This window comes from Onychostoma macrolepis, chromosome 19 (assembly GCF_012432095.1).
Source record: "Onychostoma macrolepis isolate SWU-2019 chromosome 19, ASM1243209v1, whole genome shotgun sequence".
Taxonomy (NCBI): domain Eukaryota; kingdom Metazoa; phylum Chordata; class Actinopteri; order Cypriniformes; family Cyprinidae; genus Onychostoma; species Onychostoma macrolepis.
In genome coordinates, this window is record NC_081173.1 from 24,005,062 (window position 1) to 24,032,473 (window position 27,412).

The window sequence follows — 27,412 nt, forward strand, 5'->3', positions numbered from 1 at the left end:
ACATGTCAGGTCACTTTTCACTTTACATAGCAAGACAATTACTGCCTTTTGGATAATTAGCTGTTCGAGGCACAGGTAGCTTAGTCTTTTGTTCATCACCACTCCACACTAAGACAAACACAACTGGAATACTTGATACTTAGATTTTTTTGTTTTTTGTTTGACAGGGAAAGCTGTGCGCAAACAAACACACACACACACATATAGCCTACATATATTTAAAAAAAAAATTAAAAAAAAAAAAACTCCCCAGAAAAAGGGCACTTTCTCTCGAGGACGAAAAAAGGGCAGGTGCTAAAGCCCCCTTTTGATGTCTGTGTGAGAACATCCTGTAACCTGAGATGAACCACCACACCCTGTATGAACAAAAGGAAGTGCGTTGATGCAGTTAGAAATAATGTCTTGTTGAGCAGCATGAAGAGAAAAACAGCGCTTTAGATTGCAGTCTCAAGATACAACTGACACCTGAGATTCTTGAGACACACATACGCAGACTAAGGATAAGGTAAGCTTATAGACGGTTTCATTGGGCGCACGCGCCTGGACCGAAGTTAACTTCCGGTCTGTGTTTGTTTATCGGTCTTGTTAGTGGCGCCGACTGTAAACACAGTTAAAGTTAAAGTGATGAGTAATGAAGTTGGGCTCAGGTTGTTGTGCTGTGGGATGTGTTTCACATACATTTATTTATTTGTGGCGACCCACCACGATATCAAAACTGACCGATTTTCCAAAAGGCTTCGTTGAATAAACATGAGCACGTAATGCACGTTTAAAAATCAAAACGAGGCGCAGGTGTTTTTATATCACTGTATTTCTGAAGGAACACTGTCTTTAGAAAATGTTCGATGTGGTTTTCATTTAATCTAGCAAGTTATGCCTGATAAAGCAGCGTTTCTAAGCTCAGCGCTGCTTTGTGTAAAGTGTAGCCCAACAGCCGTTTCCGAGGAAACCCTTATATGGCAGTGCCATAGACTGTAAAAAAGATGGACGACGCATCTCCGCTTCCTTCCATTATAGAAAAGTGACAGCTGTGTCTCATTTAGAAGGCTGCGTCCTCCGGAGGTCTCATTCGAAGGGTGCATACGTCATCGAGGCTGTCTCATTTCAGAAAAGCAAGTAGGACACTCCGAATGCGACCTTCTTTCACGGGAATTCGGAGGATGCGTCAGGTGTATCCTTCGCTGCAACAGATAACCCACAATTCTTTGCGTCAATAAACAACTGTCGTTAATTTGAAAAATGCCGGTGCCGGCAGATGTACACACAAGCGCAGATGTGGTGTTTTCAACTTAACTTAAATTGCCTCCAATAAAAACTTTGAGGTTGATATAGGTTAAACTTTGTTCTTAATATCCTCCTCCTTTTTTTCTCTAACAGCTGTCCGTTGTACGAACGTTGCAGCTCCTCAAACATTGAGCGAAATAAAACAAGCTTTTTTTTTAAAAATTACTTTCCAAATTTAGAAACATTTTTCCTTAATTTAAGTAGTGTGAGAGTGCAACAATGCTCTAAATGTGTTGGCAAATCAACGTGATCAGTGGCGGTTCTACATTGAATTACTCCCCATAGCGCCCATAACACCCCCATTCGAGAAAATTTTTTTTTTAGGTTTTTTTGCTAAAAAATTTTGCACAAACAGTTTTACTATAACAATATAAGTGTAAGACAAGCTTATATTTCTCAATTGCACAAATCCTTCAACATGAAAAACACAATTCTGTACAAAACAGTATAAGTTATCAGAACTTAAATAAATAAACTCTATATACATAATAAACACTCTGTGTTTATTTGGCACTCGACAATCAACAGATTTCCCATCCCCCAACACTGTCACTCACGACCAGAAGTCAAGACTAAACCACAAAGTGAAAATAGCAGTATTCTTTAGTGATATGTTATTTACACAGTGCAAATAGCTTTAGATTCTATTTATTCTATGTTAAAATAAAATAAAAACATGGCGAAAAACATTATTAGAGAAAAACATTACTTATTGCAAAAATAGTGGTAATTATCTGCACTTCTGCATTGTAATACATTATAAAATAGTATGCAATAACTTATTGAGTGTAATTTTTAAATTTTATTTCTAATTATTAAATGGATGCCACCTTATTGGGACAAAAGCCCTCTCTACACCTACCCTAACCCTACCCGATACTTTATGTTCAACTCTTTGATTATTTCCTTCATTTTTATTAAAAAATAAATGCTTTTTCTGATGTGATGTGATTTGAAATTTAAAAAGGGAGAAAAAAAGTTCGCCAAAAGGTAGATTTCAACCCTGGTCGATCGTGTCGAAAGAAGTGTAACGCAAATTTTACCATCTGCACCACTGAATCTGACAGCTAGTAACCGTCTTTTGCATATTTGACTATCCCAATCATACATTTGTGGGTGGAGTTAATCTAAATAGCCTCTGCCAGCAACATAGCTATTTGCACTTAAATAGACACTCCGATTTTTTTTTTTTTTATATTCCCAACAATTAAACAGTTGCCCACATGAAAAAAACACTTCCCGCGCCCCTGGGTGTGACTGACTTTAGCCCACTTGTCCCACTAATTTGGGAGAGGTCAACTGTCCCCCGCGGCCGCACCCCCCTCCCCTTTCCACTTCTCACACAGCTTCTGTGCTCGGTACCTTCTCAACAAGCAGGGGCGCCAATTTGCCAATTCCCCGCACAGTTATATGATAGATAATATGATAGATAATAGAAAACCGCTTAGCGTCGCAGATGATTTTTTTTTTTCCAAGTGCTTGTGCCGCCCCCCACGTGTCATGAAAAAATGCCGCCCCGGGCGGCTGCCCCGTTCGCCCATGCCTAAAACCGCCACTGAACGTGATACTTCCTGTTTTTTTTCCCCGCCCGTCCTACGAAGGCCGTCTCGTTTAATTCTAGGTTGAGGACACTTCGTATATGTTATGCATCCTACAGAGGATGCAACCTCCAGAGGATTCGACCTCCGGAGGACGCAGCCTTCTAAATGAGACACAGCCAGAATCTCAGTATGGCCGCTGCCATCTTGAGTAAATGACGTCATTTGGAGCCCGAGTCTGCGCAGTAGAGATTCGTTTGGAGCCCGAGTCTGCGCAGTAGAGTCGTGAGGTGGAGCCGCGGAATCAAACTCCCGCCCAAACTCCTGCAGACCCAATCAACCATAACGACACGCCCCGTTTTTATAGCATCAAATTACTAGCTAAAATCAAACATATCACAAAAACAAACAATTGAACATATATCAGCGTGATAACAACTACCTTAAATTACTAAAACCATATTTCGGAAAATTGTACTGGAAGTGTAATTTATTTTTTTATTTTGACTGAAGTCCCATTCGTTTACATGGAGAGGGCGGGGTTTATGACCTGTACTGCAGCCAGCCACCAGGGGGCGATCAAAGAGCCCGCAGCGTCACTTTTAAGGACGAGTGAGACACACCCGGGCAGTGCATATAGGTCTAACAGACCCCAAAATCACAATTAGTTTAATCCGACTACGCCACCCTGGTGGAGCGCCAGGGAATACTCCCAGTAAGGACACAGGTACGTTTTACCAGTTGAAGGCAAGGAAATAAGATCTATTGAGACATGAGTGTCAATACAAAAATACACTTTATTATAATAATATCAATAAAATTCTCTCTCTCCAGAAACCCACCACCAGATTATTAAAATAACTCCAGGGCCAGGCTTAGTGGGAACAGGGCAGGCCGGCTGCAACTCGGGAGGTCATCCAAATCCACCTAAATTCACACCACAGCAAACACCTCACACACACACACACACAGTAAAGCAAATTGTACCAACACACACAACACCCCGTGAGACACACCATGGAAGGAAAGCGGCTAGCCTCCCCTGCTCCACACAGAGTCCTCACTGGCTCCTGGAGACAGAAATGAAAAACATTAACCAAAAATTACGAAAGGAGAATTATAAAGAATGAAAAACAATCAGACTAAATTTACAGACACTAGTTGTAGGGACTCCAGTACGCCGGCCTCCTAAGGGCACAAAATGCAGTGAGAGCAAATCACAGTGCCTGAATGACACCAGAATTACAAAACAAATGAAGTAAAGAATGTGGATTCTTTACGATGCATACAATACATGACACGAAAATGTAAATTTTTTTCGATCGTGGTTCTTGCTGACGTAGACGACGGTGGAACTCCTTATATGGGGCGAATTCCAAACAGAAGTGAGCATCCCTATGCCCTACTCCCTTCGAAGGGCAGAGCCCTTGAAGTGTGTTCTTTGAAGGGTGTAGGGCATTACTGTCTCGTATAAGCGTGTGGAACTCCCTTGGTGAAGGGAATGACAGACAAAATGTTACCTTGACAACGCTGCACGTGCGTGCAGCATTCAGCGCTCCAACAGCTGTTGCAAATAAATATTTCTTCTTATTATTATTTTATTCAAATATTGTCTAAGTGTGTCTTATTTACTATTAAACGTTTTCAAACTAAACTTGCTAACAATACAGTTATTTAACACTAGAACCGCCAGAAGTCGCTGTATACCTAAAAGCGCCAGCGGGTAAATTTTACCCGCACACATGGTAACTGTTTTTATATGGCTAAAGAACATATTATTTCACTGTATTATGCCACTGTCTTCACAAAGAAGTGTCTAGAGTCATGAAATGATTATGTCTAGTCGTCAACTATATTTTTACCCTGTTGTTTTATGTTCAAGACTTTTTAATGCAGCCTACACTAATCCATAATGGTCAGTAGACTAAGCTAAAGAAAAAAAAAAAGCCTGCACTGACAACGAAAATTAGAAGGTAGTAAATATTTGGGTGGTGTAATATTATAATACAATGTCATTAATCAATATAGTAGGATAACCCATGTTATTTAAATTACTAAAATAGCCAATAGACAATAATGAGCAATAATAATTCTCCACACTGCATAGGATGATGCTATGACAAATTCAAGCGCACAGCTTCACCTAGGCCCAATTATTAATTTGTTTAGTTATATCATTTATAATTTGAATAAGAGAACAACAACAATAAACTTCGGGTAATTAAAAAAAAACATTACATTTTTTTTTTTTTTCCAGGAAACGGCAAGAGTAGAATAAATAGCAGCACCGTAGCGAACAATAAATGATATGGCAAGACAAAAATGAAATAATAAAACCAAAGTTTGACCAATTATAAGTAAATTTAGGCTAAAACATCTAAATATGATGTCTGGATCACTGTCAGATGAGCCGTCAGATGCTGAGCCGACCCAGGACGCATAACTTACCATCAGACTCTCCGTCACTCATGGTATTTAGTGTTTCTAATACCTACCTTCCATAAATCGCCTTATTTTAGTCATTTTGACTTTATTTATGAAACTGATAACCGCTAAATCAGTGAGGGAAAGGAGTTGCCTAGAAATGTGCAACGTTAAAACATAAGCGGCAAGACAGTGACAGTGTGAAAATACATGCATTATATAGCGGGTAAATTTGACCCGCGTGGCGCTTATAGAGCTTGGGAACCTACGTCACGCCGCGTCGGATTCCGCCATGTTTTAGGTCACGCTCAGAGCACACAGCGTAAACAAATGCAAATCACCACAGAAAAAGCCGACCGTTTTACATTCATATTTTTTGAAAAACATCTTACATACGCTTAGAATAAAACTGACTAATATGTAAATCTCTTTAAATAAAATAAAAAAATCGCTCTGTTGTTTGTCTGAGAGGCTGCAAATATTCATTACTAATCCGTCTCCTTCACTACAGTACTGATATATGCTAACTGCTAAAACACTTATGACAATTGATCATGGTTTTACTATAGTAAACGTGTAGCGACCGTGTTTTTTGTGTATGTATTACCATTCCTATAACCACAATCTCATTAAATACCATGGATAAACTATGGTTAGAGTAGCAAAACCATGGCTAATCTTGTCAGAGGAGAATGCACTACAGCTAGATCTCAAACGGGATCATTGTTATATCGTCATATTGCCCGGTAACTGCTCAGTGTTAAGAGTTAAGCCATTATAGAGGTAACAGAACTTGATGCTGCTTTGAAACGATATGTATTGTGGATGCTATGCAAATAAATACATTGACTTAGTGAATGAGTGAACGAGTGAGTGGTTTCGGACACAGCTTGTTCAGCTTCCCAAAAGAACCCAGCGTTGAGTGAACAGTGGATACAGTTTGTTTTTCCGGGGCAGAAACAGAGTTTCTCAAGTGTTTGTTGACGAACGTTTTTTAAACAAGGCCCAGTTCGACGCTGGATTACACATCCTTTGATGCTGAAAGACGGAGCATTACCAGCTATAAAAGATCCCGGTCATGATTCAGAACTGCAGACGCTAAGTGAAACGACATGTGGGCATCAAATGTCTCTGTTTTGTTGGCGATCGGCGCAAGTGCACGTCACTTTTTAGCTCCGCCCACACGGGGCGTCACTTTTTTAGCTCTGCCCGCCCTCCAGGAGCTCGGCTTTTTCCGGAGAGAATAGGCTTGTTTGAGATGAGCAAAATCTGCGCAGAACCGATCACCGGTGATCGCCGCGGGGTGCATGCCGGTTAGAAAAGTGTCCGAGGGCAAATTCCAAACGGCTTTTTTGCGCCCTTGAAGGGCACTTCGGGAAGGGGACGCCATTTGTAGGGACGTTCCAAACGAAAGTGAACAACTGATTCCCTTCACGAAGGGCCCTTCCAGAAGTCCGTTAGTGAAGGGAACATGCGAAGTGATTTCCGTTTGTGATCATGTGATCTTCACTTAGGAGATCTTGATGCATTTTAAAGCAAAGTTGGGGTTTATTTTTACTTTACATACAAACGTAAGTAGAATAAGCTAATTAAATTTTTCTTTATTTTTATGTAATACAAAATATTTTCGTCAGTGATAAAAATATGATTTAAGACTGTACTTTTAGCAAGTTTAAGCAAATTTAGTTTGAAAAAGTTTAATATTAAATAAGACACAGTTAGACAATATTTAAAAAAAAAAAAAGGCAAATCGGAGCTCGTTCACGCGAGTGACAATCGCGCAGTGTGAATTATCAAAGACGCGATCTGAGGGAATCACAGACACGTCGCCGACGCCTGTGAAATATTTGGCATGCTAAATATCTGGAGCTGTCTGCGATTCACAATCTGACTTCTGACTGAAAACTACATCGGCGATGACCTTCAGCCAATGAGAGACAAAGATACAGGGCGGAGGGAAGTTCAGTGAGGAGTTCTAGACCATATCAGTATTTTAATATGTACAATTATATCATAAAGAAACAATCACAAATATTTGCTTGACCAGCCGCAACATCAGCATAACAGTTACTGCAAAATTTTTATTTACCACTCTTTGCAGAACACACAATCCCTGTTCCCTGCATCTCCCTCCTGCATAATCTGTTTTTCTTTTTGTAGCTGGAAATCCCTGATAGCACACGTTCATCTCTGAGACGTCTGCATTTACATCTGCAAGACGTATTTTTTAGGGTGTTTGCTCATCTGGAATACGTCTATAGGACGTCTCCTTTTAGATGTCAAAAAGATGTTTATGATTTAGAATGTATATAAAACTGACAATTTACAGACGTCTGTCAGACGTTTATAGACAGCAGATGCTTTCCAGATCAAGAGATCTTTAACAGACATCTTGCAGACGTACATGTGTTATCTATCAGCGTACAGACAATTTGTGGGCTATATTTATTGCGGGTTATCGCGTTATTTCCTTATCACTTCTCGAGTGTGTTTTGGTGTGAAACGTAGTTTGCGGATCAGACAGAGTTGTCGGCGATTCTTCCTATTGTGAAATCATGCAACGTGAAACCCCTTGTCGCAATCCATTGTGCAATGTGAACACTGCAGCGACTGAATGCTACCCTAGACAGTCATGCAGTGTGAAAACAACAGTGATCCGACGAGTTTGAAAATCGTGCAGTGTGAACTTGGCATTAGGGATGACGACCACGATCAACAGCACAAAACATGCCTAAACAGCACGCGCGCGAGAGAGAGACTGCCTGAATGACTGAGTGCGTCCTCCATCAGGTTGAGTCATATTCATGAAACAAATTAGTTTGCGATGTCCTAAGAGTAATGTTGTCATAATATCCTAATATATTTTCAGTGTTTAAGGGTAACATACTCCCTCATGACTGGTGTCAGTGCGATGAAGTAAAGCATCAGCTTCAGCTTTTCCCTGTCGTTTATCCCAGCATTTAACCTCACATCACTAGCTCCGCCCTCGCGCCATCACTCGTAACCGGAAGAGTAGATGAGCCGTTTTAAGGGGGAGGGGAGGTTAACATTTTTGATTAAAGATTACGAGGGCACATGAATTTTAAATAAATTCTTTATAATAAACACTACAGTATTCCATCAAAAAATAAGAATAGTCAATTTTGATTTCATGCCGACTTTAAAGCTGTATCTTTCTTTTATAAATATGATAAAACTAAAGACTTTTTGGAGATATGAAGGATGCAGTACTACTCTATAGGTACTCAAGATTAACATGAGATTGGGTGAAACTGTGTGTGTTGGGTCCCCTTTAAAGTGCCTCCTGCTGGCAGAGAATGAATTTGCATTTTTTTTATAAGTCCGTCCAAGTAGTTATCGCTGCATCTCAGTCCATCTGATTTACGCAGCAAACATATTTTGCTTATCAAAACATAATCTACTCTAGAGGGACTTAGCTGTTGTTACTGATTGTATTTGGATGTCTACACTTGAAAAAAAAAACACTTGAAAACTTTAAACTTACAAGAGTGGTCAGGTGTTAATTTGCACTTTAACATTCAAAGTCTTAAAGTATTAAGTGGCATACTTAATGTGGTGTGTTGAAAAGTAGCTAAATAAACCAGCAGACAATGCATTTACAGAACAGAATGTTATTTTAACAACATAAATATTAATCGAAGTTGCACTTTTATTACAAGTAATACTTTTTTATAATAAATATTAAACACAGCAGAGAGCATCTGTACATATAAAACAACAACTCTTAATCTATCTAGCTAATTGAGGCATAATGATATTGGAATATAGCCTAATAGCAAAGACCCAAAATGTAGGCTAAGGTAAATAATGTTAAGCTGTTATCAGTTTTGAGAAATGCACCCCTGATTTGTGCCACAAAACCATGTTGTATTTGTGCTCCCTCCACCCCCAAAACGCGATCGATTTTAACCCTTTGACGCTTCTTGCCACGCTTTGGCTGGTGCTGAGCCAGAGAAAGACGAGCTCAGAAAAAAAGACAAAAAGAAAGACGCTCTCAGTGCTTTTCATATTTCATAACTGTTCAGTGTTTTCAACCAAATAAAGTTCATTTTAGGTTTCAGACATTTAAATACACTTCAATTAAGTTAAAAATACATGTAGTTTTTAAAATGGGCTACACACTGATTTCTATGGAAAGCTCCAATAATAATCCTTTCAATTAGGCTAATGGACGACGTGTTTTATTCCTATCAAATACACATTGTGTAGATTATTAAAGTTTACTCTGTTTTTCTCCCAGCTAACTGGCCACTTACTTTTATGTATTTCGGGAGAAATAGGTGAATTTGCGTAATGTTAATCAATCTGACAGATCCACACAGCAGCATCCAGCGCATATTATCAACATGGTCAAGTCGCTATGGAAATAATAAAATTATATGTATAAATTATTTAATTATTTAATATTGCCCTTTCGTGTAATTACCACTGTCCATTGACATAATATATCACGAATTAAAATAAAATAAACTGTCCCTAAGCACCCACTTAGTTCGCTTATGCCTTGAGCCGGCTCTGGCTGTGATGCTGTGTCTGTAATAAAATAAATAAATGTAAGCTAAAAGAGCAGGAGCACCACTATGGTTTCTGGGCCCCCTGAACAGCATATTGACTCGGGGCCCCCTCAGTAAAATAACGTTCCAGCCAGGGTTAATTAATTTACAGTGAAAAAAAACGTAAACCAGTTTGTTATTACCCTTACCAAAAAGTAGTATACTTCAAGTTTATTTTATTAATGAAACTGTTACTAATGATGGAAATAAAATAAAATATTATTGTAATCAACTGTCATCCATACGTATTCATTTAAAAAAATCTTTAGAATAATTCATGATTTTACATGTAGCCTGAGGAAATCATGTCTATTATTTTGGTTTGTGAGATCAGAGATCGCGCTGCGCACAAACATTCAGGAGGACACAAACTTCTTGAGAACGCTGCCCCGCGACCTTATCAAGGTAGGCTAATTTACACAGGCAACTGTCACCTCTCTTTCTCTCTCTCTCTGTCTCTCTAGATCGAATAATTAATTAAAGTAGCTAAATGTTATAATTAATTAATTCAAATAAATGTGCTCTTACAGCACTATTTCATCTCTTTCTGATCTGAAGCGGGCAGAATGCTGAGCTAACGAGCCGTAGCTTCGCGTCAGGTGGTTCTTGCCTTCATGTCGTGCATTAAAATCGTTCATGTACAGCTAGCCGTGCATTATCCCTTTTGTTTTTTCGCTCTTTAGCAGCAGTTTTTTACGGCAATATTTAAATGACACCCTGGTAAGCTGGTGCACTTCTAGTGTAACTTTGTTTCCCTTTCATAGGTTAACTTCAAAGCTGCGATGACGTCATCGCTTTGGGAACACCCTCAGTGTGACGAATGTCTGAAGCCCTTATACCATCACGCCAATTTATTAGCCCTTATACCCCCACTTGTACATAACGTATGCTATATCAGCGTGCAGCGCTATTTCATCAGATTTCAATTGCTTCAGGAAGCGAATCATCTGTCGCCCGTTGGAAGGCGTTTTCGCCGTGTTCTCAGCTATTTCTTCAGGGAAAAAAAGCAGTCTACTCCTCTCAATGGACACGATGAGCCATATGAAGTGCATCGAGCCGTGTGACAGGTTCATCACAGCAGGAGACACACATGACAGGTGCGTGCTATGCTTGGGTCGTAATCAAGGCCTTACGTCTAACTCCCGCCAATCCGTTTCTGCGGCTGCCGAGGCGGCGCATGAGACGATTGCTTGGGGTGACGCATGCAAGTTAGAGCCCATGGAGAACGAGATGACGGAGTATTGTTCTTTCCTGGCGCTCTCACCCGGCCATGTTCAAGAGCTCAAAGAACGTTATGTCGAGCCGGTTGTCTTCGTCAATGACGATTTGTGGCCCACCCTATAGGCCCATAATGCAGTTTCCTTCAGTTGTGAGCTGTATGATAATGATGTGTTGTCCACCGCGGCCTCTGATTCAGAGGATTTAATGGCAGAATTCTGCAGTTCTCTCCCTCCGAGTGGACAGGAGAAACGCAATTCCCCGTCTTACAATGAGTTGTTAGATGTTGTGACGCGCGCGATGGACAAGTTGGATTTAGACTGGGACTGTGAGCCGATGTAAAACCAGGCCTAATCTAAATTGGATGACCGTTTTTTACTAGTCGTAATCCATCCCAGCCCCATAGGCCTCTTACCTTCTTTCAAGACCTCCACCAAGAGGTTTCGAGGTCTTGGAAGCAGCCTTTTTGCGGCGCGTATTACAAACGCCACTGCCGCTGATTTCGCCAACGTGTCTAAAATGGCAGATCACAGTTATGGGGCAATGCCGGCCGTCGAAGAGACTCTCACGACACACCTCGTGCCTAATTGAGCTCCATCTTGAAAGTCGCGCACTACGCTGTCGTCCAAGCCATTTAGGATCACTTCCAGTTGAATCGGGAAATCTTACATGGCCGCTGAGCAGGCTGAGGCCACGCTACATTCTATGGGTGTGCTTCAAACCTATCAGGCAGAGCTTCAAGGAGCTGGATGAAGGGGAAGGCCTCACTCCTGAGGCTGTTAAGGAGCTCAGGAGAGCTACAGATTTGGGGCTTAGAGCTACCAAACATACAGCTCGAGCAGTGGGTAGGTCCATGGCAGGTATGGTGTCAGTTGAGCGCCACCTTTGGCTCACTCTCACAGACATCAAAGAAAAGGACTTTTCTCTTGGACGCTCCCATTTCAAAAGACGGCCTATTTGGACATTCAGTCACCACCGTGGTGGAAAGGTTTCGGGCAGCAAAACAGCAGTCTGCCGCTTTTCGCCAGCTCATTCCGCGTAGGCCCAGGGAGGCAGAGCGTCAACCACCAATGGTCTGTTCACGCTCATCCTCTCTACACCATCATCGGAAGTTCTGCGTAGTGAACCATCACCTATGGCACACCCTCGGAAGGATTGGGGTCCTAGGTCTCGTCCATCAGTTCGCTTGCGCCAATGCAAATGGATAGACCTGAGTTCGACGGCCATGACCTCTCGTTCTCAGGCTCCCTGATTCCCTCGCTCGTCTTCTGAGGCCCTCCTTTGGAGAGTTTGGTTGGACTGCTCAAGCGTGTCCGCCTCTCTTAATGTGGCCTCCCGACTCAGATCTTGACCGTCCCGCCACTTACTGCGCTTCGGGCGGTTTTAGATCGAGTCCTCACGGCGAGCACCTCCTCAGACACTCTGCACGTCCCAGCCTTCAGAGTTCGAGAAAAAGCCCAATCATCTTGGGGTGTTGGGCTGGCCCGACGGGGCTCTTGGATGCCATCCTGATATAGAGGTTCTTGCCACTCCGTTGCTTCGGGGCCCTATGCGGGAAACTCAGGCGAGATTATCAACCCCACCCATGCTACCTGTTATCGCGAACGCCAGCGGCTTTCCGCAGTCAGATGTCTTGACACCTGTAGTTTGACCACCGCCAAACATAGAGCGTCTAAAACCTCTAGCAGACTTTTGGGCCACGTGGAAACACTTGCCCGATGTCTCGCAATGGGTACTACGCACTATTCAACACGGTTACACCATACAATTTCGGAACGGGCCACCCCCTTTCAGCGGGATTCTTCCCACGACAGTACGTCCTGGGCAGGTCACGGTGTTACGCCAGGAAATCGTGTCACTCCTAGAGAAAGGGGCTATAGAAGAATTATCCCCCACTCAGATGGAGTCGGGATTTTACAGCCAGTATTTTGCTGTGCCCAAAAAAGATGGTGGTTTACGTCCGATTCTGGGCTTGCGTCATTTGAATCTTGCGCTCAGAGTGAGCAAGTTCAAAATGCTAACAGTAAAGTCCATTTTGTCTCAGATCCAACCCCGAGATTGGTTTGTGACCATCGATCTAAAGAATGCATACTTTCACATCCAGATCGTCAAGAGACACAAGCAGTTCCTCAGGTTTGCTTTTGAGGGCAAAGCTTACCAGTATTGTGTTCTTCCATTTGGACTGGCTCTGGCCCCTCGAACATTTACAAAGTGTATGGACGCAGCTCTGGCCCCATTACGGCTCCAGTGCGTCCGAATTTTCAACTACTTGGACGATTGGCTAATATTAGCTCAATCTCAGGATCAGGCACTGATACATCGAGACTTAGTGCTTGATCATCTACGGAGCCTGGGACTACGTACGAACCCACAAAAGAGTGTTCTGCTGCCACGCCAGCGAACAACATTCTTGGGGGTAGACATGGATTCTCGCATGATGCGGGCACGTCTGTCTCCCGCACGTGTGCAGTCATTGCAGACCTGTCTAAGTCGGTTCATGACAGGGTGTCTAGTCCATGTAGGCTTGTGTCTCAGACTGTTGGGTCTGATGGCGGCAGCGTCCCCTGTAGTTTAGCTGGGCCTGCTCCACATGCGACCGTTTCAGTGGTGGACCAAGAGCAGTGTTGGGCACGTTACTTTAAAAAAGTAATTAATTATAGTTACTAGTTACTTCTCACAAATAGTAACTGAGTTACATCATTATAAAAGAAACAAATTACCAAGGAAAGTAACTATTACGTTACTTTAAAAAAAAAATTCAAATGTCAAATAACTTTGGATGCCCCCAATATTAAATATGTTAAATTAATGAAATGGACACTAAAAAGAATAAATTATTATTATAAAACATTGTACATTAATCTACACTATTTATTTACTGACACTTAGTATCAGTCAGTCAAGCATTATAATATAATATTATGATAGTTTAATATTATATGATGATAGAACTTTAGTAATTAGAATAACCAAGTATGAATGCATATTTGTCATCAATATAAAATGCACTAAGGATTAATGAGCTGCTGGGTTCATGAATATTAATCACGTTGTGTGCGTTCGCTCGAATTGATTTGCTGAAATCAAAACGGGGATGATAATAGGTGAGCGCCAGCCAATGAGATTGTTGTTTGCGCATTAGTTCCGCCCACTACCAGGGAACCCGGCAGTTCTTAAAAGCTGTGTAGCGCATCAATTCTGCATGTTATGAAAGACTCTCTTGCTCTGTATCTTTCTTTGCGTGCGTGTATGTGAGAGAAAGCGACGGCGAGTCGTGCGCCTTCGCATCCATTCAGATGAACTGAAAAATTGAATTCTAATAATATAATATATTAATGCCACATTTTATTGTCAGTAACGGTTAGTAACACCTTTTATTTATAACGCCGTTATTCCCATCACTGACCAAGAGCCAGAACATTTCACCTCATTGTCATCCGCTTCGCAGAATTAAGGTGACACGCAGAGGTTTTCGTGCTCTAAAGCCGTGGAAAAGACTCCATTTCCTTCAGAAAGGAGTCCAGCTGGGGGTGTGTCTTCGTCGCAAAACTATCACAACGGTGATAGTTGTGACAGGCTGACGGGCTGGGGAGCGGTCCATCAAGGATGCCCAGTCCATGGAGTTTGGTCAGAGGAACATCGGAGCTGGCACATAAATTGTTTGGAACTACTGGCAATCTTCCTGGCTCTCAGATAGTTCTTACCGAAATTGACGGGCTGTCATGTGTAAGTCAGTACGGACAACATGACCGTAGTTTCTTACCTGAATCGTCAAGGAGGATTAGATTCTCGCCCCCTGTACAGGCTGGCGAGGAGTGTTCTTCTTTTGGCTCAAACCAAATTCCTGGTTTTCGGACCTGGTCAGTCTGTCAGTCGGCCCTCCTTGGGAGATTCCCCTCAGACACGATCTGTTGACACAAGCTCGGGGCACGATTTGGCAACCTCGGCCGGATTTATGGAAGCTATAGGTGGGGCCCCTGAGCGGAATGCGTTAATGTGTCAAGGCAAAACAAGACTTCGCAAAGGGCCTAGGTGAAAGTGTTCTTTAAATAGTCTAGGTAATGGGGAACAGGTGGGGAATGATAATCAGTGCCAGGTACAGGGCCGATGGAAATGTAGTGCGAGGGGAAAACTAGTACTCTGGTGACAGAGGCCTCTGATGGCCCGAAGAGGGAGTTACAGAAGTGCTCTCCGTAACAGAGATAGAAGAGCAAAGTCAAATTCAACTCTTTATCAGGACATTCTTATCGTGGAAAATCTCCTTAGAGATGCAGAAGATTTTTCTGCTCAGAAAGACAACTTGCTATGTCAGGGCTGCCCTTTGACCCCAGTACTCATACCTTCAACACTAAAATGCTACGCCTTAAAGGTCCCATGACATGCTGCTTTTTGGATGCTTTTATATAGGCCTAAGTGGTCCCTAGTACTGTATCTGAAGTCCCTTTCCCTAAATTCAGCCTTGGTGCAGAATTTCTGCCAATACGAGCCAGTCCCACAATGAGCTTTCCTTAGGACGTGCCATTTCTGTGTCTGTAGCTTTAAATGCTAATGAGGAGGAGAGAGGCGGGCAAGGTGGAGGGTGGGTGCGTGGCCTTAACCAGCTTGCGCTACCATGCGCTCCGTAGACACACAGTCGTTCAAGCTTTTCAGTTTGACCCAGAATCTGATCCGGATGGAGAAGCACCTGATGAAGAAGTTGCAACTCAGCGGCTCATTTTCTCATGGGCGGGCAAAGCAGAGAAAGGGGAGGTAACCTTTCCCTGTATGACGACATAAAGGGAAGATTCTAGATTGGGCCATCTGAGCTTTCATTTTCTCAAAGGCGAAGCAGGATACCCAGGGCTCGGTTTACACCTATCGCCATTTCTAGCCACTGGGGGATCATAGGCAGGCTAGGGGAACTCATATTAATGTTAAAAAACCTCATAAAGTGAAATTTTCATGCCATGGGACCTTTTAAAGGAACACTCAACTTTTTTGAGACTCACTCATTTTCCAACTCCCCAGGAGTTAAACAGTTGAGTTTTACCGTTTTCGAATCCATTCAGCCGATCTCCGGGTCTGGCGGTAGCACTTTTAGCGTAGCTTAGCATAGATCATTGAATCTGATTAGACCGTAATGCTGCGTAATATCATTGTGTCTGCTTAGTACACGATGTAACTACAGAAGAGTCAAGTTTTAAATAGGAAAAATATTGAAACTCTTTGGTCATTTTTGAGTGAGATGCTAACGGTCTTATCAGATTCAATGATCTATGCTAAGCTACGTTAAAAGTGCCAGGCCCAGAGATCGGCTGAATGGATTTCGAAAACGGTAAAACTCAAATGTTTAACTCTTGGGAAGTTGGAAAATGAGCCTATTTTCAAAAAAAAAGTAGAGTGTTCCTTTAAAGCTATGTAAGAATTTAGAAAATTATGCATTTCATGTTTTCAAATTAAGCGTGATCGTTTGGATTGCACCCGAGGACCTAGATAAGGTAAATACTATGGTCAACAGGACCAATGAAGAATATGATATTGAAACATTATCCAGAAGAAAAAGAGATAAACCATTACATCTAAGCTGCATGCATAATGAGTCTTCAGTTGAGGATTGTGATAGACTGAATGTTTGTCCTGAAACTGAAATGGAGAGTGAGGATTGTGAAGAGAGTTATTACGGGTCTAATGGACTTAGAAAGATAAATCAATGAAATGTGACGGAAGGTGAGGATCACACATCAATCATCAAGAAGATGACTAAGAATATTTGGTGGACATAAAACACCCAATGTCAATGTATAGGACAATTTGTGTGTGTGTGTACACACATATATATATATATATATATCAACCTGATCTCACAGAATTCCGTGTAATGTTCACGGACTTAATTAACCTCCGAATCTGTGGTGGCATCACGGAATCGCCGAAAATTCCGTGATGGGCTCACAGAAGGCATCAGCCGTGGTCCATGCACGGATTCACTGGTTCAACGTAAAAAGAGTGACTCCGATGCAGTTATACTTTCACTGGAGTACCTGACCCCACCCCTACCCTAAACCTACCAAGTTCTGAACAATAATGACGATAAATGTCCCAGTATCGCGTCGGCATATTGATGCTAAGGGTTTCCGTGCGTGGAGCCGACGGTAAAGTGCCCTTGCGGTCCGGTGCCCCTATTCTGCTAGGGGTGTTCGATATGACGATTTTTGATCGTGGGCTATAAAAATGTCTCCACGATTTGCTTTTTTGAAGAAATATCGTTGTATCGTGCCCCAGCACACATTCTATCAGCTGCCGTTCTGGCGCCGCCGTCTCTATGTAACGTATACTGTACAACGCCACATACATTCAGATCAGTGTTAACTCAGCGGAAGAGTTACTCTCACGGGACACTGCACTTATTCGCAGTCACCAAAAGTACATTATCTGCATCTGCTTCAAAGACTTACTGGTTAAACCTTTCACTCAGTGTTCTGTTCTGACGAGCGCCTTTTCTGAGCACATACACCCAAAGCGCGTGCTGTAAAAAGCCCGTCAAACAGCGCCTGATTACTGAACTAAGTTATGTTTTGTGCTAATACTGTCAAAACACACCAGGTTTATGTATAGACTCAGTTGGTTATGTCTAAAATAAAGGTAAAGAGCTGAGAGAAACGCATGCGTGCCTATATTAGATGCGTGCAGGTCTTAAAGGGACAGTACTAAACATGCTGCCGACTGTCATTAAAGGGATAGTTCACCCTAAAATTGTAATTCTGCCATTATTTACTCACTCACATGTTGTCCCAAACCTGTATTAATTTCTTTCTTGTGCTGAACACAAAAGAAGATATTTTGAAAAATGTGGGTAAACAAACAGTTGCTGGTTCACATTAACTTTAACAGTAGGAAAAAAATACTATGGAAGTCACTGTAGACCAGCAACTGTTTGGTTTTCCACATTCTTCAAAATAGCATTTATTTTCAGCTGAAGAAACTTGTTCAGGTTTAAAACAACTTTTGAGTGAGTAAATGAAGGTATAAAAATCAAACACTAGCCTATTTTAATTTTGGGGTGAATTATTCCTTTAATGTTAATAAAACACCAAACACAAAGAGAAAAATCATTCACTACTCTTGACTGAAAAACTTTAATACAGTTGCTTTAATAGGAATCAATCTATATAGTGTTTTATTTTTATATTTGTTCATTCAATTTCTTGAATGCTCCTGCTAAATACAACTAAAGACTACCTGAAAATAAAACACTGTTTATTTATTTGTATATTATGTGTATTTGTAATGTGTATCTTTGCTCTCATTTTTTAATAACAAAGATAAAATAATGACAATGATTTTTATCTTCACTCACTTTGGCCTAAATATCCGCCATACTTTTTTACAAGAGGGAAAAAAAAGAAATCTACTATGCTCAGTTTCTTTTCATTTATTTTGAACAGACTGTTTTGTTTTCATTGTGAGTGTACACAAATAAAAGCAGACCTTTATACAGTGAATATTAATAAGACAATAAGTGTTTAAAGTTGATTCTGCTGGTATAAGGAAACAGTTGAAGTGATCGCGCCGGAGCGTACACACACACACATCAGTTCCAGCATCGCTAACTTGACAGCGCAGTTGGTACTTTATTAAAATAAAATGCAGTGAGCCAAACATCAGCGCGCGCGCCTCTGTATCACCGTTGGAACATGTCTGAAGTACATTTACATAATAAATAATAGTTTAGCATTCAGATACGTTACATCGCAAATATGGAAATATTATGGAATATTTGGATTTGTGTCGAATGAGAGAGGTAGGATACACGAGCACAAAGCTCCTTTTCGCAAACAGTTGAGTGTGCAAGCCTTCAAAGTATAATCCTTTGCCAGTCTATGTGAGAGATGCATTCAGAATCAGCACATGGTCACTGTCTAGTGGGTTTTGTTTTCAAGTGTGCAACTCATGGCATTCGCTGTTCTTCTGCTGGTTATCAAACAGCGTTGCATTACTGCGGGCGCCCCCTTCTGGATTGGGGGTGAATTGCTTGTATTCGTCGTAAGACTTCATGCACCGAACCGAGATGTCCGTACCGTGACGGTTCGGTATGAATACATGTACCGTGCCACCCCTAATATATATATATATATATATATATATATATATATATATATATATATATATATATATATATATGAAGAGTTCAGATGCAAAAGCCTCTAAGTGCCGTATGAAATTAAATTAGTATTTTTATCAGGCTCCTATGTGTTCAGTAATTTCACTTTAATGGCAATGATTAGGTTATTTTCATTGCCATTAAAGTGAAATAACTGAACGTAAACATAGGAGCCTGATAAAATGCTAATTTTAGAAGAAAATTTCATACGGCACTTATAGAGGCTTTATATATATATATATATATATATATATATATATATATATATAATTTACTTACTGTAATGTTGTAGTATGCTTGTGAAAGCAGGCTGAGATTGCAGGAGTTTAATTGAAGTAAATGAAGCAACAATAGGGAGCACCAATACATTCAACATCTGACAAAGCACAAGAGAAACACTGTAGGGCTATATATACAACAGAGAGAATAAAAGGAAACAGTGAGTTACTATGGGGCCTAACAAGGAGTGGTTTGTCCGATGAGTGGCTATGGCAACTTATGAGGGTAGCTATGAAGACAAACAAGGCACACAGCAGACAGAGGCAGAACACACAAAGGAAAAATGTTACACTTATTTATTTATTTACTTGCTTGCTTACATATTTACTTATTATTTTGCAGGACAACCATGTATGCAGTTGTTACCTTGCAAGACTCAGATGAGGTGATGGTGGCACCATCAAACTGGTTGAGCGAAGACAAAAAACAATGTTACTGGCCTCCATTCAAATCAACAGGGAAGTACTTGGAAGCCGTTAAGAACCATCTTGAGCCTTCAACAGGAAAGAAACCATGGGAGAAAATAGCTATTCTGTTTCACTCAGAATATGGTAATGGTTACTACTTTTTTAAACTTGTTTAAATCTTGCATGTAATTTGTACTACTGTATTTTTTTATTTTTTTGCTTAAGTTGTCTTACAAGGCAGGAGACATGACGTCATGTGTACATTTAAAAGTATTATTTATTAATTGAAATTTGAAGAAAGCATCTTTATCAAATTAAGGGTTCAATTTGCAATTGGCTGTATATATATATAATATAATATATATATATATATATATATATATATATATATATATATATATATATATATATATATATATTCAATCCATTTATGATCTAATATTCAGAGTATTTCAGTGAACATTTTGGTTTTCATTTTAGAAATTTCAATAAAAGATACCCTATTCATGGAAAGTTCTTAATAATATAATATTTTCTGGTCACACTTTATATTAGGTGGCCTTAACAACTATGTACTTACATCAAAAATAAGTACAATGTACTTATTGTGTTCATATTGTATTGCAAAACACTTTTGCTGCTATTGCGGTGGGATATGGGTAAGGTTAGGGACAGGTTTGGTGGTATGGGTAGGTTTAAGGGTGGGTTAAGATGTAAGGGATCTGTCAACAGTGTAATTACAGATGTAATTACATATAAGTATTTTTAAAAATATAAGTACAATGTAAAAACATGTATGTACACAATAAGTGCATTGTACCAAATTATTAATTTAAATGTAAGTACATAGTAGTTAAGGCCACCTAATATAAAGTGGGACCTATTTTCTTATCTTATTGTAGGCACTTACGAGCAGGCCAAGGAAAAGCAAGCAGCAATGACAGAGGAGAAAGAGCAGTAAGTAATGAACTCTTATTGCAACCAAGTAGAGTTACACAAAGGAAAAAAAATATTTTCTTTCATATTACACATATTATAGTTTCTGGCTTTTATATTATAGTTATTTATTAGTAATATTGTTATTTTATGTAAACAGACCAGTCAAAACAAGAAAACAAGTAGTAGAAACATCTCCATTGTCTCCTGTGTTATCACAATCTGCTCTGTCAGGAATTTCCACTCATGGTAAGCCAACTAATTTTGTAATATCAGTTAAAAAAAGAGATTGAACTTTTTCATTTTCATTTTTATATCCCTACAATTGATTTTACACAACAGAAAAATAAACACTTGACGATTAGAGAAGAAAACAAACAAACAACAAAAAAGCAGTTTTTGGAACAAGAGTGGATCCACAGTAATGCAGTAAATCTACATTTCCACTGTTGGGTCAAAAGCGGGCATGCGTAGGAATGGGCAAATGAAGCTTCATAGGAAGCACTGAGGCTTTTCTTTTTCTAAAGAAATTTGACACAAACATATGAGGGTTTATCAGTATTTTTCTATTGTGTTTTGTGTTTCTGTGTAACAGGGACTCATCGTGACAACGATGATAGATCCAAGTGCAAGCTTTATTAAACATAGTTTATGGTCAAAATAGGCAGGGTCCGAATACCAGCAAACAGTAATATCCAAGGGCAAGACAAAAGCATAATCCAGAAACAGGCAATTGTCAGGGCAGGCAGCAAAACATCCACAAAAACACAAGGCAACAGTCCAAGGTCGAAATCCAAGTGAGCAGTACAAAGTAACAAAATAAACAAGATAATAACAATGGCAATAAAACAAGACTATGGAAAAACAAGGAAAACGCTTAGTAGAGTCCGCTACAGGCAGCAAAACAATACTTCGCAAAGGCCCATTTGGCATGGCCATTCTTATATGGCTGCCAAACAGAAAGTAACCATAGAGGAAGCAGAGGGAGCGGTAACAGTCAGTACTTAGGAGAGGGCTCCCTCTGCTGGCATGGCGTTACATTCTGTTGCGTTATACCCAAATTTTGCTGTACTTTTGGTTGAATTAGTGTAATGTGGGACACTTTTTGCAATTTTGAGTTGTGTCTCATATTTCCATATGAAGCCAAAACAATAAATCAAAATCTTTCACCATTATGAAATCCCCAAGATGTCCCCTTATTAAATCAGAAGAAATTGTTCAGATATTCAAAGAATCTTAATCTGGGACACTATATTTTGGATTAGAAATAGTAAAATTTTTACAAGCAAACTTCACATTTAACACTCCTGGGGTGTATACCAGAAAGCAGGTTGTGACATACCCGGGTATGTTTAAGGGTAAGTGAGCGGATAAACTCAGCTTGTATGATATGTAAATTATGAAGCAGCAATATAAGTAATATATAAGGTAAAAAAACTCAATGTAAGATGTGTTTTATTTTTCTATAGGCATTTTGTCCAAAAACATCCACCACACAATGGTCAACAAAGGTATGAAATTTATTTTATTAGTACAACCATTATTGTACTGTTGATTTAGTACAAAATGTATGTGTATGTATTCTCTGACAGGTATTAAAAGAAAACGTGAACCATGTGATTTACATACCAGTGCAAAGTTTAATTCAGGCAAGTAATTCTAAGCATGTCCATCTATAATCTATAATAATGTTACAGCCATCCTCAGACTGCTTAAGTGTACAATGTTTTGATGATTATCAATTTTCAAACCAACTCTAAATGTTGTGGTAATTTAACAATCTCATTATGAATTCTCCCACTTTTACTGAACACAGATATATTCGTTTTGAAGATGGTGAAACAGATCATGGCAGAAGTTAAAATTAGAATTCAAAACATTAACAGCACAGTTCAAACAACAATTGAACAAAAAAACAACATTTTGTAAGTACTTGTGAAGCATTAAGTAAAATGTATATAATTTTGACATAGTATTCAATTACAATTATTTTCATCATGATATAGAGATGCCATTGCAAAAATGAACGATATTATGGATGAAGACAACAAAAGAAAGGAAACCATTGGTGTTTTTGGAAAGACAGGAGAAGGAAAAAGCTCCCTATTAAATGCAATCTTGGGATTAGATTATTTACTGCCATCTGGTAGTTTTGGTGCCTGTACATCTGTAGTTACTCAGGTGGAAGCCAATCAGACTGACTCGAACTACACAGCAGAGATTGAACTCATCTCTAAAGAGGTTCCTTTTTAACATTCAAACAAAAAAATCTGTTTCTTTCACAATGTGTGTGTATATAGTCTTTTGTTTGTTTTGTTTGCCAGGAATGGGAAAATGAGATTTCTTCAACTGATAGCAGGGACGAAGAAAGAATCACTGCAGTGTATGGAGCTGATGCAGATAAGAAAACACTGGAAGAACTTAAGAAAGATGACAAATATGCTGAAATTGATAACCTTTTGTCAACCATGAAAAAAACAATTTCACACACTGAAGTAAGGGCTAAATACATACTGTATGCAGACACATGGCACCTGGTCACACTTTTAGTTCACTAAATATTTCTAGGTACATTTGATTTTGACATTCTGTTTCTGTCAAGGCACTATAGCTTTAAATCATGGCTGCAAAAAACTATTGAACATTTGCACTGATACTGGCCAAGACAAAACATACCGTTATCACTAAGCTCTGCTCTGATGTCAACTCTATAGTAAAAATATGATAATTCTGTCTGGATGATGAAATTCATTAAGACTATTCAAATTTGAGTAGGAAAATTTAATTTAATGTTATTTACTTCCACAGGTCTCTGAATTTAGAAATGATGTTGCATGTTACATACAACACAATGCATCAGGTTGTGGTGGCTGCTACTGGCCACTTGTGAAGAGCGTGACGATCAAGATTCCAGGTTGTCATGAACTCCTGGAACACATTGTGCTTCTTGATATTCCTGGGACTGGAGACTGCAACAAGATAAGAGATGACCTGTGGAAAACTGTAAACACTACACTTTTTTTAAAAACACTTTAAATTGAAAAACTAAATCATAATTTAATACCCTCGTCATTCCAAACCAGTATGAGTTTCTTTCTTCTGTGAAATAGAAAAGTAGGATTTTGAAGAATAATTGTATTGACAGCTCTTTGTCATACAGTTATAACGAATGAGGACTGAGACTTTAAAGGGCACAAAAGACACACACTAAAAGTATCATATAAGTGTCTCAAAACACTTGTGCATTTAGTTACAAATCTTCTCAAGCCATATGGCAGCTTTGTGAGACAGACTAAAAGTATCTTTATGTACAAAAACAATCTACCTTAGCTCTGCTTGGCTTGCAGCCTTCACAAGAGAAGTAGTGAGGTCTGATTCATGAACAAATCATTCTGTTGAGTCATGAGGATGATGGTATTGGATGGCAGAATTTTCATTTTGGGTGAAGTATTCCTTTAACATTGGAATACATATAAAAATACAACATAAGTAAATAGCAAAGAGGTTTGCCATGCACATATTTTATTCAGTTTTTATATTTTGAATTCCACAGAAACTGAGAGAGTGCTCTTCTGTTTGGGTTGTAAGTGATATAATTCGAGCAATCACTGACGGAGACCCCTGGGGTATAATACAGCACTGCATTCAAGACTTGGGACCAGGGGGAGAGTGCAAAAACATTAACTTCATCTGTACCAGAACTGATGTCATGTATTCAAATGAATATCTAAGGTTAGAGAATAAAGAGATCTTTGTCAATAATCTGCATTTCTTTCAACATAACATAACTTAATCTAAGAATTGCTTTTTCTGTTTTCTTTTTCATTCTTTCTTTTTTAATTATTTAATGCATTTTATTTATTTATTTTAGATCTGAACGCCTCTCTGGAGATGAAATTTCTGTTTCGGTAAATTTACAAGCAAATATAGTTTTCTGTATTATTCTAATGCAGTCTCCTAAAACTTCAGTAAGCTATTTGCTGTCTGCAATTTCTGACTAATTTTGATGACAATCAAAAGCTGTATAAAATATGTAAATGTGTGGATTGCTCTACAAAATCCAGAAATGCCTGATCTGACTCACTGGCTAATTTTACATTTCCAACTAGTTTACATTGCTATCTTGCTCACTATCATCCACTAAATCAGACTTAATTTATAGGCACTTCATTTGATTTGTAACATCTTTTTTTTTTTTTTTTCCAGAACTTGAAAACATGGTGCATACTTCATAGGAACAACCGTGCAAAGGAAATTGTGAAAAAGAAGTTTGAAAATCTTGAAAACATGGTATGTATATATAAACTCAAACATTTATTCTTATTCTTATTCTTATTCTTATTCTTATTCTTATTCAGAAATCAAAAGCCAGATTCATCCCTGATGTTTTCACTGTCAGCTCCAAAACATACTTAGATAAAAATCCACATCTGGAACCGATTAAAACAGGTAATCAAGTAAAATCGGAAAAACAAAAGTTTGTTTTCGTGTCTTATTACTCTCTATTCATTTAAATATTGAAATGTTGCCAATTATCTGCAGAAATACCAAAGCTGCAAGAAGTTCTGAAGAACACTAACAAGAGAATTAAACAAGAACTGACCAGAGATTATGTTAATGCAGCGAAGGGAGTTTTGTCCTTTGTACAAAGCATCCAACTAGATACAGATGAAAAAATGGTATGAGTCAGAATTACTGATATTTCACTTACAGATGTCTTCTTAAATCTGCCAAAAGTTTTTTTTTTTTTTTTTACAGTAATTTACTGCTACATTTCTTTGCACTTTAGGTGGAGATAAAAGGTCTAGTCCGTAAAAATTTGCAGGAGAATCTAGCAAAGGCACTGAAGGAGTTGAATTGTCAGTTTGACTTACTTTACAAGATTATGGATCAATGTCTTTCAAAAGGTGTGGAGAAATCAGTGAAACTGTGTGTTGACAGCAAAAACTCCATGATTGCATCTGTAAGTGTGATTTTTGTGTGTGTGTGTGTGTGAAATGTTAAAAATGTTTGAAAAGCCATTTTGTGGCCTTTCTAACTGCAGTGATATTTTTGCTTTCTGAATCAGGTTGCACCTAACGATAAGAGGGGATTCCATAAAACCCTTCAAGCATTGTACAAGAACAAAGGATGCTATTGGCCAAAAAACCGGGATGCACCCCTAGATCTAAACATGTGCTTGGCCGAACACATGCATGACAACATCGATGCTGAGTTTAATTTAATTTTTCTGTAAGTTCTGCTGTCATTCCTTATCCACTATACCTTCAGTTGAGAAAAACAAAAACAATTTAGAATGTTAGGTCAACAGTGTTTTGAAATATACAGTCAGGTCCATATATGTTTGGACACCAATGCAATTTTCATCATTTTGGCTCTGTATGCCACCAGAACAGAATTAAAAAATCAAGATGAAATTGAAGTGCAGACTTTAAGCTTGGGTGGAACAAAACTATAACATAAAATTCTTAGAAATTACAACCATTTTTATACACAGTCCCTGCATTTTCAGGGGCTCAAATGTAATTGGACAAATAAAAATAATCAGCAATAAAATTTTCATTTTTAATATTTTGTTGGGAATTTTGTTGTCTGGAACTCATGGACATCACCAGAGACTGGGTTTCCTCCTTTGAAATGCTTTGCCAGGCCTTTACTGCAGCTGATGTCTGTTGTTGTTTGTTTGTGGGTCTTTCTGCCTTTAGTTTTGTCTTCAGCAAGTGACATGCATGTTCAATCAGGTTGAAATCAGGAGATTGACTTGGCCGTTTCAGAATATTCCACTTTTTTACCTTCAGAAACTCTTGAGTTGCTTTTGTTGTATGTTTTGGGCCATCGTCCATTTGTACTATGAAGTGCCGCCCAATCAACTTTGCCCCATTTGACTGAATCTGGGCAGACAGTATATCCCTGTACACTTCAGAATTCTTCCAGCTGCTTCTGTCCTCTGTCCCATCATCAATAAACACCAGTAGCCCAGTGCCACTGGAAGCCATGCATGCTCATGCCATCACACTGCTCCACCATGTTTCACAGATGATGTTGTATGCTTTGGATCATGAGCTGTTCCAAGCCAACTCCATACTTTTTTCTTCCCATCATTCTGGTTCAGGTTGATCTAATTTCAGCCGTCCAAAGAATGCGTTTCCAGAAGTGGTCTGCCTTTTTTTTTTTTTTAGATGTTTTTTTGGCAAAGTCTAATCTGGCCTTGTTTGCACCTTGTGGTGAGCCCTCTGTATTTGCTCTTGTGAAGTCTTCTCTTGATTGTAGATTTTGACACTGACACGTAACCTCTTGTAGGGTGTTTTTCACTTGGTTGGATGTTGTGAAAGGGTTTTTCTTTACCATGGAGAGGATTCTCCTATCATCCGGACGTCCAGGCCTTTTTATGTTGCTGAGCTTACTAGTGCGCTCTTTTTTTTCTCAGAATGTATCAAACTGTTGATTCGGCCACTCCTAATGTTTCTGTTATCTCTCTGATGAATTGTTTTGTTTTTGAAGCCTAACAATTGTCTGTTTCACTTGTATGGAGAGATCCTTTGACCACACGATGTGGGTTCACAGCAACAGCTTCCAAATGCAAATGGCACGCTTAGAATCAACTCCAGACCT

General features: G+C 39.4%; 1 protein-coding gene across 4 annotated transcripts in view; it reads left to right on the plus strand.

Annotated features, from left to right (window-relative positions):
* The first annotated feature begins 333 nt into the window (after window positions 1-333).
* The window catches only part of LOC131525583 (nuclear GTPase SLIP-GC-like), a 29,754-nt gene continuing 2,675 nt past the window's right edge, over window positions 334-27,412 (plus strand). The window contains exons 1-19 of one of the 4 annotated variants that reach the window (XM_058753401.1): window positions 334-505; window positions 10,155-10,225; window positions 10,585-10,917; window positions 19,800-20,008; window positions 20,767-20,821; window positions 20,961-21,049; window positions 22,270-22,311; window positions 22,393-22,449; window positions 22,617-22,725; window positions 22,807-23,041; window positions 23,125-23,295; window positions 23,609-23,803; window positions 24,354-24,532; window positions 24,672-24,708; window positions 25,007-25,090; window positions 25,159-25,249; window positions 25,343-25,479; window positions 25,590-25,763; window positions 25,869-26,032. In XM_058753401.1, the coding sequence (XP_058609384.1) occupies window positions 10,844-10,917; window positions 19,800-20,008; window positions 20,767-20,821; window positions 20,961-21,049; window positions 22,270-22,311; window positions 22,393-22,449; window positions 22,617-22,725; window positions 22,807-23,041; window positions 23,125-23,295; window positions 23,609-23,803; window positions 24,354-24,532; window positions 24,672-24,708; window positions 25,007-25,090; window positions 25,159-25,249; window positions 25,343-25,479; window positions 25,590-25,763; window positions 25,869-26,032 (2,102 nt within the window). In that variant the 5' untranslated portion in view covers window positions 334-505; window positions 10,155-10,225; window positions 10,585-10,843. Of the gene's footprint in view, window positions 506-10,154; window positions 10,226-10,584; window positions 10,918-19,799; window positions 20,009-20,766; window positions 20,822-20,960; window positions 21,050-22,269; window positions 22,312-22,392; window positions 22,450-22,616; window positions 22,726-22,806; window positions 23,042-23,124; window positions 23,296-23,608; window positions 23,804-24,353; window positions 24,533-24,671; window positions 24,709-25,006; window positions 25,091-25,158; window positions 25,250-25,342; window positions 25,480-25,589; window positions 25,764-25,868; window positions 26,033-27,412 lie in introns of those variants that run through there. The other 3 variants (XM_058753402.1, XM_058753403.1, XM_058753404.1) reach the window with 3 other exon arrangements.